The sequence below is a fragment of the Xenopus tropicalis genome, chromosome 8 (genome assembly GCF_000004195.4).
Source record: "Xenopus tropicalis strain Nigerian chromosome 8, UCB_Xtro_10.0, whole genome shotgun sequence".
Lineage (NCBI taxonomy): Eukaryota > Metazoa > Chordata > Amphibia > Anura > Pipidae > Xenopus > Xenopus tropicalis.
This window is the reverse complement of record NC_030684.2, coordinates 28,182,304-28,196,780: the sequence shown is the minus strand read 5'-3', so window position 1 is coordinate 28,196,780 and position 14,477 is coordinate 28,182,304. Positions and strand designations below refer to the sequence as shown.

The window sequence follows — 14,477 nt, the reverse complement described above, 5'->3', positions numbered from 1 at the left end:
TGAATGATTGGGGAGCCACCACTGTGTCTGTCATAAAATGGGCATAAGATAGGCACCTCTGAATCTGTCATTAAATGCTTAAGGGACTCAGCTGTCTGTCATGAAATGCTTTGGGGCCACCACTGTATCTATGAAATATTAGGGGGGGCACAGTATGCTATGAAATACTTGTGGGCCACAGTGTATCATAAAATGTTTTGGGTCCACAGAATGTAATGCATACCTCCCAACTGTCCCGATTTTCGCAGGACAGTCCTGATTTTAACAGCTCAGCCCGCAGTCCCAGACACTTACTGAAAAGTCCCTCATTTCCCTTTGATCGCCTGTACTGAACGCTAAAAAGATACTTTTCTCAAACTTAATTAAATAAGTAGCTTTTGGCAGAGAGCCCAGAAAACTTAACAAGCAACACCTGCAGTGAGATACAATTATAACTAATAAGCTAAACAGGTCTCTTGGGGGAACTGAGACTTAGGGGCACATTCATTAAAGTACGACAGGTCCGATTACAAAAAATCAATTTTTCTAAAGTTTACAGGTTTTGCATATTTTCTGCAATATTTTCGTCAATTTGCGGGACTTTTTCATACCTGTGCGAAAAAATCATATTCATTGCAACGAGTGCGAAGGTTTCGGATTCATTCAAGCTTCGGTATTGTGACATTCCTTTGGCCAGGTTGTTATATAAACATTACATTTAACACGTCTGAGACACCAAACTGGACCCAATCCAAGTGCATCCTTAGTCACACCGCCTCCATCCAAGCCATGACCCCGGTCCGCCACTCGACTCTCTGTTGTCTAAATAGCATCTAACTATTCAATGTACAGCACATGCAATTTAGCCATCCCATACTGCACTCATGATTTACAAATTTTTGCCATAAAGTTATTGGATGCACTGCTCACAGTAAATTTACCCACATTCCAGATGCACTTAGTAAATAAACCGCATATCTACTGAACAAAAACATTAAAATCATTCATGTATTCAACACAAAAAATGACCCTATCCAGTGCTATTAGTGGTTAAATGGGTTGTTCACCTTTGAGTTATCTTTTAGTATGATTTAGAGAGTAATATTCTAAGACAATTTGCAATATTTGTGTTTGTTAATTATTTTATTTTTTGTTCAGCAACTCTCCAGTTCGAATTTCAGCAGTCATCTGGTTGCTCGGGTTCAAATGACCTTAGCAACCAGGGAGCAGTTTAAATGAGAGACTGGTATATGAATAGGAAAGGACGCTCATAGAAATTAGTAATAAAAAGTAACAAAAACAAAAACATTTTAGCCTCACAGAACAGTTTTTTGCCTACTGGGGTCAGTGGGCAGAATAAGAAGGCAAATAAATAAATAAAAATAAATAAACAATGAAGACTGATGGAAAAGTTGCTTATAATTGGGCATTCTATAACATACTAAAAGTAATCCTAAATGTTTGCCACCCATTTAAAAGATGGATCTACCTAAACTCTGAACCTGCCAATTTCCCCTAAAAAATCTGATGGTAATAAATGGAGCCTGCAATTTCAAAGAGTACAGAGTGTCTACAGTATGAGACTCTACCTGTTTTCAGCCCTACCTCACATTCTGTCCATAAACTTCTGTGAGTATTATAAAAAGAAAAAGTCAAACAGTGCAGACAGCAGTGCCAGGGTGCACAGCTCAGTAAGGACAGAGCCCTGATGCGGGCTTCACCCTGCCATCCCATACCTTGTGCCTCTGGATGACACGGGGTAGAATATGGGGTGGGAGTGGGGACGCCTACATGCCTCCCCCTACCTGCCCCTCTTAAATGGAACACTGCCCAACGTGTGCAGTGTCCTATTCGGGGTGCAGTCCATAGGTATCTGTGCTCCAAAATGACTATTTGCACAATGCCCACACAGTGGGCAGATTGCAAAAAATATTTGACAAATTAATTTCTTTCAGTGTACATGTTTAACTATGGCCATACACATTGGTAAAATATTTACAAAGCCATATTCAGTCAGGCATGAAAACATGGTATTCAAGTTTTTTATTCGAACAAGTACTTCTTATTAATAAGCATGTATACGATATGCAAGTTTATTCGGTTTAGAAAAACAAACTTGAATTGGTCTTTTCTCACTAGCCCAACCTGGCTAGCAATATGCACCTAATGGCATCTTTATTTAGTTAATGTTTTGATGAAAAATTAATATAAAATCTCATAAATATCCCCTTGTAAATACACCCCTTCCCACTATTAAAGGGTTTTGTAAAAAGAAGGACTGATGTGATGATAGTATCTGTTTAAACATAGTTAAATGGACCAGTGTTCCTCTACATCAGGGATCCCCAACCTTATATACCCATGAGCCACATTCAAATGGAAAAAGTGTTGGGGAGCAACACAAGCATGGAAAAAGTTCCTGGGGTGCCAACACAAGCTATAATTGGCTATTTGGTAGCCCCTATGTTGACTGGCAGCCTACAGAAGGCTCTGTTTGACATTATACTTGTATTATACTTATATTTTATGTAACCAAAACTTGCCTCTAAGCCAGGAATTTAAAAATAAGCACTTGCTCTGGGGCCATGGAGAGAAACATCCAAGGGGTTGGGAGCAACATGTTGCTCACAAACTACTGGCTGGGGATTACTGCTCTACATTTTGAGGCCAGTACACAAAACTAATCATGGTGCCCATAAAAGATTTTGCATGAATACGTTTTTTAAGCCACCGATTTCTCTTCACACGCAGAATCATAATTTTGGGGAAACAGTTTAAAAATGTGCACATGGCCAAAATGGAACATTTTGAATAGTGAATTAATGGTCTGCCCTTATTGAAGTAGACATGATCCCCAGGTATGCCACTCGGGACCAACAGTCCTGGGAGCAGAAAAAGTGACAAAATGGTGATGCTACAAGAAAAAAAAAAAGGCAAAGAAATTGAAGTAACTATGCTCTTCCAGTTGATTTAAATGAGGGGTCTGTCATCTCAGCAGCATACTTCTGCCAAAAGTTATCCCAAGTGAAAATTGTACTAAGAGGCCCCTATCCTAGTGGGCCCTAGGCAAATGCCCCTTTTGCCCATTTATTACAATGGCCTGGTTTGCAATGGATACAAGCAAGAGGGACATAATATGAGTCCAGAGCTCAATGAGCAGAATAGGAAAAGAGAAGATGATGTGGAGAGGTGGAAAGGTTGAAAATTGTATGTAACATGGAAGATATTAGCCAACAGAAGTATAAGTGGGGCAAGACCAAGTTTGCGGCAGAGGAAGAGAATACAAAAAAATGAGAAAGAAGAGGGTGTAAGTTTTGTACTTTTCTAGTTCAGTTAGGCATTGCGGTGCAATTATTCAGTCAGGTGGAATTAGTGTGATCAGACTAAATCTCAACACTTTTGAAAATGTATAGGAACATGTTTTATCATTTGCCAAAATGTGCTGCAGAGTAGCTCTCCAGAGTGGCATGATCAAATTAGTCAAATGGGAAGCATGTGATTTGGGGGTAAATAGATTGCAGGTCGATCTTGAAACCCCCTAGTTACATCAGGTTACATCAACTGTAACATTCAGTAAGGGCAATGGCACACAGGCATTGTTTTGCCAGTCCTCTCAGAGAAAAATAGATAACTACCCCTTCCAGAAGATTTTCCAGTGGTTACATTTAGGTATCTGTAAGCAAATGTGACCTCTTCCTTGCCCATTGCAGTTAGATAACCAAATCACTTCCCATTTCGTTCTGTGGCACACTAGGGTTTTTAGCTTTGCTCTGGATTTGGTGAATGCGTAATATGTAACAAGACTCTAGTTTCTTACCAGAATGAGAAAGTATATAGAATAGCATATGAGATCTGATATGATTATCATGCTGTGATGCAATTACGTAAACTTCAAACTGGTTCTGGTTGCTAAAATTATATTTATAAAGGTAAAAGTGGGTCTAGATTCCATTTAGAAAGTGTATGCATCTCCCTGGAACAGACAACAAAAGTCATCCTTACCCCTTAAGCCTTTTTATTCTTCCTCCAAACCTCCATCTGTAACAGGAGGGTTTGAGACCTGGTTTTGAAATTCCTTGTAAAGGTTTTCATTGTTGTTGCCTGCTGATTACATTTATACTCCTCCCAGAACTCCCCTGGTAAGAATGCATTCTGACTTCAAGTTTAACAAAAGCCATCAGAATATGGCCAAGTTGAATGTATTGGATCTACTCAGGGTATGTCATGCACCATTTGGACTGCACTTTATCATTTAAAATTCACATGTCAACTTAATCCTGTTGGTGGGACTAGACCTGGGCAAAGCCCATTCTGAAACACTGGCTTTTTCTTAAGATGCGCATACACTTGGTAATGCTATCTGAATGATCGATTATCCAATTGCCGGAACTAAGGGGCAGATTTATCAAAATGTGATTAGAGCTGCTCACCACAGGAAAAAAAAAAAAAATCACCCACTTTCAATTCATTCCTATGGGATATTTACAGTAAAAGGTGTTCACAATGTGTCACCCATTGATAATATACTTCTAAAAATTGGGTGAATTTTCTAATCTCACATATTGATAATTCTGCCCCCAGGACACCGGATAGAGTCGTCCTACCCCATATCTTTTGAAATGCAGTTGGATTCCCACAAGCTTCAATATGTCCATATAATAAGGGGGGCAGCTCATTAATGTATGGCCTTTCTTGGAGGAGGGGGCTATGCAGTGCATCATTTGTGTTTTTGTAGCATAATTAGCAAATAAGAATCTGATGTACATACATTATTGGTGGAAGATAGTCTTAACATGGGTGGAATAGCTAAGAAATTAAGGGGGACAAGGAAAGATAAAGTAACTCTGCAGGGAGGCTGGGTGGCTTCCAAAGGGAAATTTAGGCCTAATTCTAAGTAGCTTCTTGTTAAATTACTGCTAGTTCAAGCTGTGTAAGGGCACAAAGCAATGCAAACAGAGCAGGCTGCACCTCTCTAACCCTGTACTGTTTAGATAGTTTATTAGTTCTCATTCTCCCATTCACATTAGAAACATTCTTCCTGAGACGCTCACCTTTTAAACATCCTTTTTTGAATTCTTCTGCTCATAAATATGGCTTTCCCCCCCCCTCCCCGGTTTCCCTGACCCAATCAATAGAAAAAAAAAAATTTGAATAAATGAACCTAGAAAATAAATAAATAAAATAAATGCCCTGTGCTCCAGAAGGGGCAAAGGCCCCATTGGATAAAACAAAAAAAAAAAAAAAAAATCCCCAGTACTGCCAGGCCACTCTAACACTGCTCTATATTTCTACTGTTGGAACTCCACCCAAAACATAAGTAAACATAAATGTTAAGCAACTTTGCAATATACATCAATAAAAAAAAAAAAAAGTCTACTCTCCTACATCCTCCAAATTCCACAATTCCCTGCACATATGATGTCTGTAAAGAAAAGTAAGATCACAGTGCAATGCATTGTGAGCAAGTGGTCTGTAAGCTATGAAGTTGTTACATTATGTAACTTCAATGTTTAATTCCTCCTCCACTGCCAGGATTTGAAATGATGCAGAAAGAGAAGAACTGTTTTTGCAGCTGGGTTTTAGCATACTTTTTGAAGGGACAGATTACAGTGAGAGGTATATTAGGGGTTTGCAAACAAATTGTGATTCAGAAGCCAGAGTTACTTGTTAATTTCTGAACTGTTTTCTTAGCACCCCTACTAAGCACCTACAGCAACACAGAGTACAAGTAACTAGTGCAATACTGTTGACACTAGGGAGAGGGACAATAGATCTTTATGAGTTGCAGGCTATCCCCCCAACAAGCTTTTTCTGCAGGCCTACAATGCCAGTTTATTTCAATGTAATGCCAGTTTATTTCAGTGTGCGCTTTACCCAGATTGTCTTCCGTTCTGTAGATACTGCTCCCACAAAAAGGTTAAGTCACCAGGCTGCTAGGGCCTCAAAGGATTATACTTGGTACAGTTTGATAAAGACCGTGCTTTTGAAAGTTATAGTTCACTTTTGCACAAAACAATTAAACAATAAGTTAATTATCAAACATTTATTATGGTCAATGATGGTAGAAAAAGTTCTACATAGAATGCAGGACCATTTTGCAAATAAATAAGACATCTTAGAGCAACTTTGAAACAAAGCTTGACCCAACACTTTCCTAATTCCAAACCCTCCTCCCTCCCCGGGCAAACAGTTGAACAAAAATAATGATCTGGGTGAGAAGACTGCTAACAAAAAGCAGTAGAGCCATTAACGGCTTAACATGTCTCCACCAGGAGGTGAAGAATCCACATGTATATTAAAGTTTTTTTCCCCAAATATTTTTTCTCAACAAAAAAAAGTTCAGAGTCCAGTATTTACAATATTACAGCAGCCAGAGGCACACCAATGGCCTACAACTCATCCTTCTCAGTCTCCTCTGCACCTTCTGGAGGGGGTGCCCCAGCTCCACCGTATAGTTTGCCTACAATTGGTTGAACAATTTCTTCCAATTCCTTCTTTTTGGCCTTAAACTCTTCAATATCAGAATCTTGGTGGCTTTCTAACCACTCAATCTTTTCTTCTACTGCCTTCTCAATGGTTTCCTTGTCTTCAGAAGAAAGTTTTCCTCCAAGCTTCTCCTTATCACCTATCTGGTTCTTTAAAGAATAGGCATAGCTCTCCAATTCATTCCGGGTGTCAATGCGCTCTTTCAGCTTTTTGTCTTCTTCGGCAAATTTCTCAGCATCAGTCACCATCCTTTCTATTTCCTCAGGTGTTAGACGGTTTTGATCGTTTGTAATGGTAATCTTGTTCTTGTTGCCAGTGCCCTTGTCCTCTGCAGTAACTCTCAGAATACCGTTCACATCAATTTCAAAAGTAACCTCAATCTGGGGAACACCACGGGGTGCAGGAGGAATTCCAGTCAAATCAAATGTGCCCAGAAGATGGTTATCTTTTGTTAATGGACGCTCACCTGTAAAAATGTAATGCAAGTTTTAGCACACACAGTTTTAGGTTTCTCATGGGAAATTATATAATAAAGGGCAAAGTTTTATTATATATCTAATCACCAATAGTGAACCAGTTTGGTCACCTTTTTAAAAGAAAATATTATATTATTTGCTAAGGGTTACTAAACCAGGACATACTTTGTACCTCTGATATCACAGCAGGAGGTAAATATTAAAAGAGCTACAACACTTCATCAAATCTACAGAAGGACAGGGGCAGGACATAAAAATTAAATTACCAAAGTTACTAAAGTTAGTTACCTTCATAAACCTTGATGGTGACAGTGGGCTGGTTGTCAGATGCTGTAGAGAAGATCTGTGACTTTTTGGTGGGTACAACAGTGTTTCTGGGGATGAGTTTTGTCATTACACCTCCGACAGTCTCAATACCAAGGGTAAGTGGGCACACATCAAGAAGAACCAAATCACCTGAGGGGAAAACAGGAGAGTTATGAGACATACACCATTTATAAAGAGAAGCATTGACCTTTTTAGAATAATGACATTTAATGGCAAGCATTAAAATTAATCAGCTCCTAGACTGCAAAGTTAGTGTAATTTTAGGTATGCGCCAAGGGAACGTGCTTAGGTTAATGCTGCACAGGGCAGGTTCCAAATTAAGTTGGAGATTCAGCCCCTGTCCAGTGTTTTAATACCATCTGTAGAAGCCTGGTCAATGCAAGGTACTTATTAGGCCTCTTATTAATGAGCTGAAATTGACCAAAACAGGAGTATATTGTCAAATATTTGAAAAACACAAAGTGTTTATATAGATAATACTTCTTTGCACTCATCTAGACTCTAGATTAAGTTATTTGCCTTCAGTTTGTACTCACCAGTATCCTGGTCACCAGAAAGCACTCCAGCTTGAACAGCTGCACCATAGGCAACAGCCTCATCAGGATTGATACCACGGGAAGGCTCCTTGCCGTTGAAGAATTCTTTTACCAATTGCTGGATTTTTGGGATACGAGTGGAGCCCCCAACAAGCACAATTTCATCAATGTCAGATTTCTTTAGGTCAGCATCATCAAGGACTTTCTGAACTGGCTTCATAGTGGAACGGAACAGGTCCTGGAAGGAATAGAGTGTGATTATTATTTAAAATAAGTTTCATAGCTTACTTACAAGCTTAGACAGAAATCAGCCAGTTGTAGCAGGGGCTGTTCCCCTTCAATGTCCAAATCTTATTAAACTACCAACAATGCTCTCAGCATGTTAAATCAGTCCGGTCTTTTTTGTTAACTATGTATATGGCAAAGATTGTTCTATAAATGTGAACTGTTAGATATGTGAATGTTGTACAAAAGTGCACTTCATGACACATACCATATTCAACTCTTCAAACTTGGCTCTTGTCAGAGTTTCAGAGAAATCCTCCCCTTCAAAGAAAGACTCAATCTCAATTCTGGATTGATGCTGGGATGACAACGCCCTCTTAGCTTTCTCAACCTCTCTGCGAAGTTTCTGTACAGCTCTATTATCCTTTCTGACATCCTTGCCAGTTTTCTTCTTGTACAGTTTGATAAAGTGCTCCATTACTCTTTGGTCAAAGTCTTCTCCTCCAAGGTGAGTATCACCATTAGTAGCTACCACTTCAAAGACACCATTGTCAATGGTAAGTAGGGAAACATCAAAAGTACCACCACCCAAATCAAACACAAGGATGTTCTTCTCTCCTTCTTTCTTGTCCAGACCGTAAGCGATGGCAGCAGCAGTTCTGCAGAACAAGAAGAATTTTAGCCAATGCATTCAAAACTGTAGCACAAAAGGTTTAATGGGGACATAGAGGGTTTAATAAACCTCATCTTGTGTCAAGGTACAGGTTTGCCTGATAACAAACTGGCTTGAGAAGGATTATTTCCCATCTTTATCAGATGTTCCCTCATGACTAGGGATGAGTGAAGTAATTTGTGCAGTGAAAAATTTCGGCACGCGACAATAAAATTCACAGCGTGTCGCTTTCTTTGAGACGGGTGTCGCCCATATCTACTCATGATCCTTGGGGCATAGGGTTCAAGGCCATGCCTACAGCCCATATGTAACCGAGACATGTGGACAAGGAACCACATTTCTGCCTTCTAACAGGAGAATATATGCTCTACTCCACACAAAAGCTGCTGACAGCCTGAATACATAGGCATCAAAGTATTATAATAAACTAAACTGTTTGTTTTCATATGGCTTAGAGTCTTCACTTAAAGTTCTGTGTAGGACTAAACCTGAGCTACTTACCGAAATTAAAGTGAAGACTCTAAGCCATATGAAAACATCTGTTGCTTCTGGTTTGAGTTTAAACAGCAAATACATAAATGACTGCAGATCATATTCTGTCTTCCACTGTTTTTTGTCAAAGCATAACTTCAATAGCCTTTAAGTGAAAGTGGTGCACGCAGAATTATTTGCAGTCTGAATAATCTAAAACTTAAACACTTACGGCTCATTGATGATCCTCATGACATTCAGCCCTGCAATAGTCCCTGCATCCTTGGTTGCTTGACGCTGTGCATCATTGAAATAAGCAGGTACAGTGACAACAGCATGAGTAACCTAGAAAGCAAGAACATGTTTAGGATTGAATTGAAACAACTAAATTGTTTGTAATCAGAGCATTTTTAGGCTCAGTTTCATTGAAAGATTTGCAGATGGGATAACTACCTTTTTGCCCAAGTAAGCCTCTGCAGTTTCCTTCATCTTAACCAGCACCATAGCAGAAATCTCCTCTGGGGCAAATGTTTTCATCTGATCTCCAATATCAACTTGAATGTAAGGTTTAGTTTTCCTCTCAATGACCTGCAAATAAAATCATATCAAGATTAATAAAATTATAAAAATCACTTGTCAGAGCAGTGTTCCAGTAGACTTTAATTTACACAACATACCTTAAAAGGCAGGTACTTTATGTCCTGTTGAACAGAAGGGTCATTCCACGTGCGGCCAATCAGACGCTTGGCATCAAACACAGTGTTCTCAGGATTAGATGTAAGCTGGTTCTTTGCAGCATCTCCAATGAGACGCTCACCTTCAGGTGTGAATGCCACATAAGAGGGTGTGATACGGTTACCCTGGTCATTGGCAATAATTTCAACACGCCCATTTTTAAACACACCAACACTGTTGGGAAAAAAAAAAAAAAATTAAATTATTAGCAAAAGAACATAACATTAAATGGAAACTTTGTATACATGAAAATATGTAGTAAACTAGCTAAATGCTCTTAGGGTATTTAATTACACTTAGGGGCTGATTTACTAACCCACGAATCCGACCCGAATTGGAAAAGGTCCGACTTGAAAACGAACATTTTGCGACTTTTTCGGATTCTTTACGAATTTTTCGTTACCAATACGATTTTTGCGTAAAAACGCGAGTTTTTCGTATCCATTACGAAAGTTGCGTAAAAAGTTGCGCATTTTTCGTAGCGTTAAAACTTACGCGAAAAGTTGCGCATTTTTTGTAGCGTTAAAAATTAACTCGCGTTTTTACGCAAAAATCGTAGTGGTAACGAAAAATTCGTAAAGAATCCGAAAAAATCGCAAAACATACGAAAAAATCGCAAAATACCGATCATTACGAAAAAAACGCAATCGGACTCCATTCGACCCGTTCATGGGTAAGTAAATCAGCCCCTTAGACTGCAATATCTACTAGGCAAAAACATGCTTTCTCCTGTGTCCCTTAACATGTGACTCCAAACCATTATAATTATAAATTCACATTCTTTGCAGTGTCATTTCCCCTGTCCATACTATTATTGTACTATGAAGATGTACATTGCTACCTGAAGTTATAAATACAGATTCCTTAATGCCACATTGTATTTGCAAAGACAGATAAGAGAACTGGTTATTATTATATATAGGGGCACAAAGGCCAGAGATTTTATAGCCTCCACAGTGCCTAATTAAGTCCAAACACTGCAGAGAATAACATTTTCTAATAAATAGCACATTTATTAAAAATGCACAGGTCTGTGCTCAAGTATTCCGACTAGAAAAAACCAATGAGCCATTAGCTTATTAGCTTATTTCCCAGCTTTGATAATAAAAATAAAACATTTTTTGGTTCTGTGAGGACTACTTACCAGGAATATGTTGTTCCCAAATCAATTCCAACCACAGTCCCAACATCTTCCCTCTTGTCATCATCATCAGCAGCAAATACGCTGGCAGACACCAGCAACACCAAGGCAAACAGCTTCATGGTCACCATGAGATTTGTTTGTCACAACCAGTTATGAAATGAAGTTGTGCACCACACTATAAAAAGACAAATGAAATATATAAAAGATGCTTTTAACACCAAAGCAGTAGCATAAGGTATTAAGCAGCGTATGTGTGGTTATTCCACTCTGGCAGTAAAACAGTTACCAGCTCCACTCTAGCACGATACAAGGGGGATAATAGTAGGCCGAGCCATGGATGGGAGGCGTCTTTAAAGGGAGCCCTTCTCAGCAGCCAATGGGGAAACACGCTGATTCAGACATGGGCGGTGGGAAAGAACATTCTAGAGGCAGCACTCTGCCCATTATTCAGCAGACAAGCTGCCGCATATCCCAACATGCACAAAATTCATATGCCTCCAACTAATTCAATAGGGTTTTTTATGCTCAAACTCAATAGACATGTAGTAAGAACCTTAGGTGGTCTATAGGGGGCACAAAGCATAAAATAGATCACTGCTAAAGCTTTTGCTTCTTCTGAGCTGCAACTCCCATTACCCCTTCACTACAAGATAACCGATTCAGTTATAGTTCCAAAATCAGAGCACAAAATAATTACAGATTACACGTTAAGGTGAAAAAGTATTTAAAAACTAGACTCAGAGTTTCCTAAATGTTGTTAAATAATTTACGTAAAATATATACAGTTTATTTAACCTTTGATCCCATATAACTTATTGTTCATAATTCACAGATCTTCCACAATGATAAATGCCAAGCCAGCCCCTTAAGGTCCGTCAGTGTGCAGGGCCCCCCAGGAGGTCACAGTTAAATTTAATAGTAACTAGCTATTTTGGTGTTAAGTGAATCATAAAGCTGTCCAGCTGTGGTTCTACATCAGTGCTACCGGTATGTTCTCATGCCCCATCCAGACTTATATCCAGGGTACACAGGGGTGAAAGGAATAGGCATAAGAGCAGCCAAAACACCTTGAATTCCAACCGATTATCCTTCAGCTGATATAGATGTGCAATGCCTACTGCCAGTCATGTGGGGGGGCCACAGGCTATACACACACACACACACATTATATTATATATATACACATATACACACATTGCATATATATACACATATACACACATTGCATATATATATATATATATATATATATATATATATATATATGCAATGTAAAAGGGGGGGGGGTTACTGTTTAGCATGCAAAACGTAGGCATCTTGTAGCCCATCTGATGTCGTTAAACTATAACTTCCAGCAATAACCCCTAACAAAGTTATTATTAGAAGACACTAATGATATATAGAAGGAGAATCATAATAGACATAATAGACAAATATTAATCTCCCCCCTCCCCTTGACAAATGAATAGAACAATAAGGAAGACAAAGGCCACTGCATAACTAAAGAACGAATTATAAAAGCAAATACAAGACTGTCACAACTCCCATCATCCTCCATGTAACGAAGGCTGAACATTCTAACAGTTGCAGCGCCCCAATAACCAGAGGGCTGCACACCATGGAAGGCCACATCAGACCCTGTAAAAACAGCTGCACCTCGACAAGATATTAAATAAGAACGAATCCCTTGCAGCCACAGCATATATATCCTAAAGGAGCTACAGCCATGCCATTCTCCCGTTCTACTTACCGGAACAGGCCCACGGATAACCGAGCGATTTCACTACTAACTCGCCTTTTTCTATCTCTTCCACAGGGGATGTCACTGACGCACCATGCGCTGTGTTTCTCTTTATATATTCTCCCGGCCGGCCAAAGTCGTGGAGTATGCTGATTGGCTGCAGAGCCGCGCGTTGGACTGCGCCAATTGGCTCCTTGCTCATAAGCTGTCCGCATCGGATTCGCACACGTTGCGGTGACGCAATCCGCCCGCCCAGATTTGTACGCTCCCAGTTCCTCCTTTTTTATTTGTCAAAAAGAGCTGGTTCAATCAGCAGCTGGATAGTGGCGCCTAGCTGGTTACTGATAGGCTGTCACTGCTGTCTGACAGAGAATGAGGACTCCTGCCTAGGGTGCCGTACATTTCTGGAAGATTCCCGTCACCCTTTAGTTTCGTCAGTATGTCGTCAGATTGCGCCCTGTAATTACAGGAAATACGAGTTATAACGCTTAATAAACGTGAAAAACATATATATTTGATTGGCCCTTACAGTGGTGGGCTTTGTATCTGACCTGTTAGTTCTATGAGTGGCAAATGTTGGTCTCTACTCAGGATCCCTCTAGTGCCTTATACAGTTCCTATGTAGCTAGGGCTGTAATAGATCTCTTATAGTTTTGCACGTTTGCTATAATGTAGTCGTAGTGGAATTTTGGAAACCAAACTCCCCTATGATAACCCTTAATGTTATCATTAAGCATTCGCAATAGGACAAGTTGTATTAAAGGACAAGAATACCCCTATTCACTAGGAAAGGGTGCTAAACTCTTAGGCGTCCTTCAGAGAATTAAAGGACAACTATCATATAAAAATGTTTCCCTATCTGGAGTGCAGGATAATAGTATTTAGTACAATAGAATTTTGTCAAGAAAACCACCCTACCCTTTGGGGCTTATTTACTAATCCATGAATTCGAACCCGAATGGGAAAAATTCAGATTGGAAACAAACATTTTGCGACTTTTTCGTATTTTTTGCGATTTTTTCGTCACCGTTACGACTTTATCGTAAGTTGTTGTGACTTTTTCGTAGCCGTTACAACTTGCGCGAAAAGAGCCCATAGGGCTCCAACCTGGCCCAAGGAAAGTCTCCCATAGGGCTCAATGGCACTCTGCAGCTCCAACCTGGCCCAAGAAAAGTCTCCCATAGGGCTCAATGGTACTCTGCAGCTCCAACCTGGCCCAAGGAAAGTCTCCCATAGGGCTCAATGGCACTCTGCAGCTCCAACCTGGCCCAAGGAAAGTCTCCCATAGGGCTCAATGGCACTCTGCAGCTCCAACCCGACCCAAGGAAAGTCTCCCATAGGGCTCAATGGCACTCTGCAGCTCCAACCCGGCCCAAGGAAAGTCTCCCATAGGGCTCAATGGCACTCTGCAGCTCCAACCCGGCCCAAGGAAAGTCTCCCATAGGGCTCAATGGCACTCTGCAGCTCCAACCCGGCCCAAGGAAAGTCTCCCATAGGGCTCAATGGCACTCTGCAGCTCCAACCCGGCCCAAGGAAAGTCTCCCATAGGGCTCAATGGCACTCTGCAGCTCCAACCCGGCCCAAGGAAAGTCTCCCATAGGGCTCAATGGCACTCTGCAGCTCCAACCTGGCCCGAGGAAAGTCTCCCATAGGACTCAATGGCACTCTGCAGCTCCAACCCGGC

The 14,477-nt window shown here is 40.3% G+C and overlaps 1 protein-coding gene across 1 annotated transcript; it reads right to left on the bottom strand.

Annotated features, from left to right (window-relative positions):
• Nucleotides 1–6,007: 6,007 nt before the first annotated feature.
• hspa5 (heat shock protein family A (Hsp70) member 5) lies at nt 6,008–12,914 on the bottom strand. Its single transcript, XM_002941644.4, has 9 exons — nt 12,803–12,914; nt 11,053–11,227; nt 9,851–10,082; nt 9,627–9,761; nt 9,406–9,518; nt 8,298–8,688; nt 7,805–8,042; nt 7,230–7,397; nt 6,008–6,931 (listed from the first exon to the last, which is right to left on the bottom strand). Exons 2-9 carry the CDS (start codon nt 11,178–11,180, stop codon nt 6,369–6,371), a joined length of 1,968 nt encoding a protein of 655 aa, XP_002941690.1. The 5' UTR covers nt 11,181–11,227; nt 12,803–12,914; the 3' UTR covers nt 6,008–6,368.
• Nucleotides 12,915–14,477: the final 1,563 nt, after the last annotated feature.

Coding starts and splice junctions, on each gene's coding strand:
- hspa5 (XM_002941644.4), bottom strand. CDS start 11,180: ATGGTGACCATGAAGCTGTTTGCCTTGGTGTTGCTGGTGTCTGCCAGC. Junction 10,083..11,052: donor TTGGGAACAACATATTCCTG/GTAAGTAGTCCT, acceptor TTTTCCCAACAG/TGTTGGTGTGTTTAAAAATG. Junction 7,398..7,804: donor TTCTGGTGACCAGGATACTG/GTGAGTACAAAC, acceptor TTTTCCCCTCAG/GTGATTTGGTTCTTCTTGAT.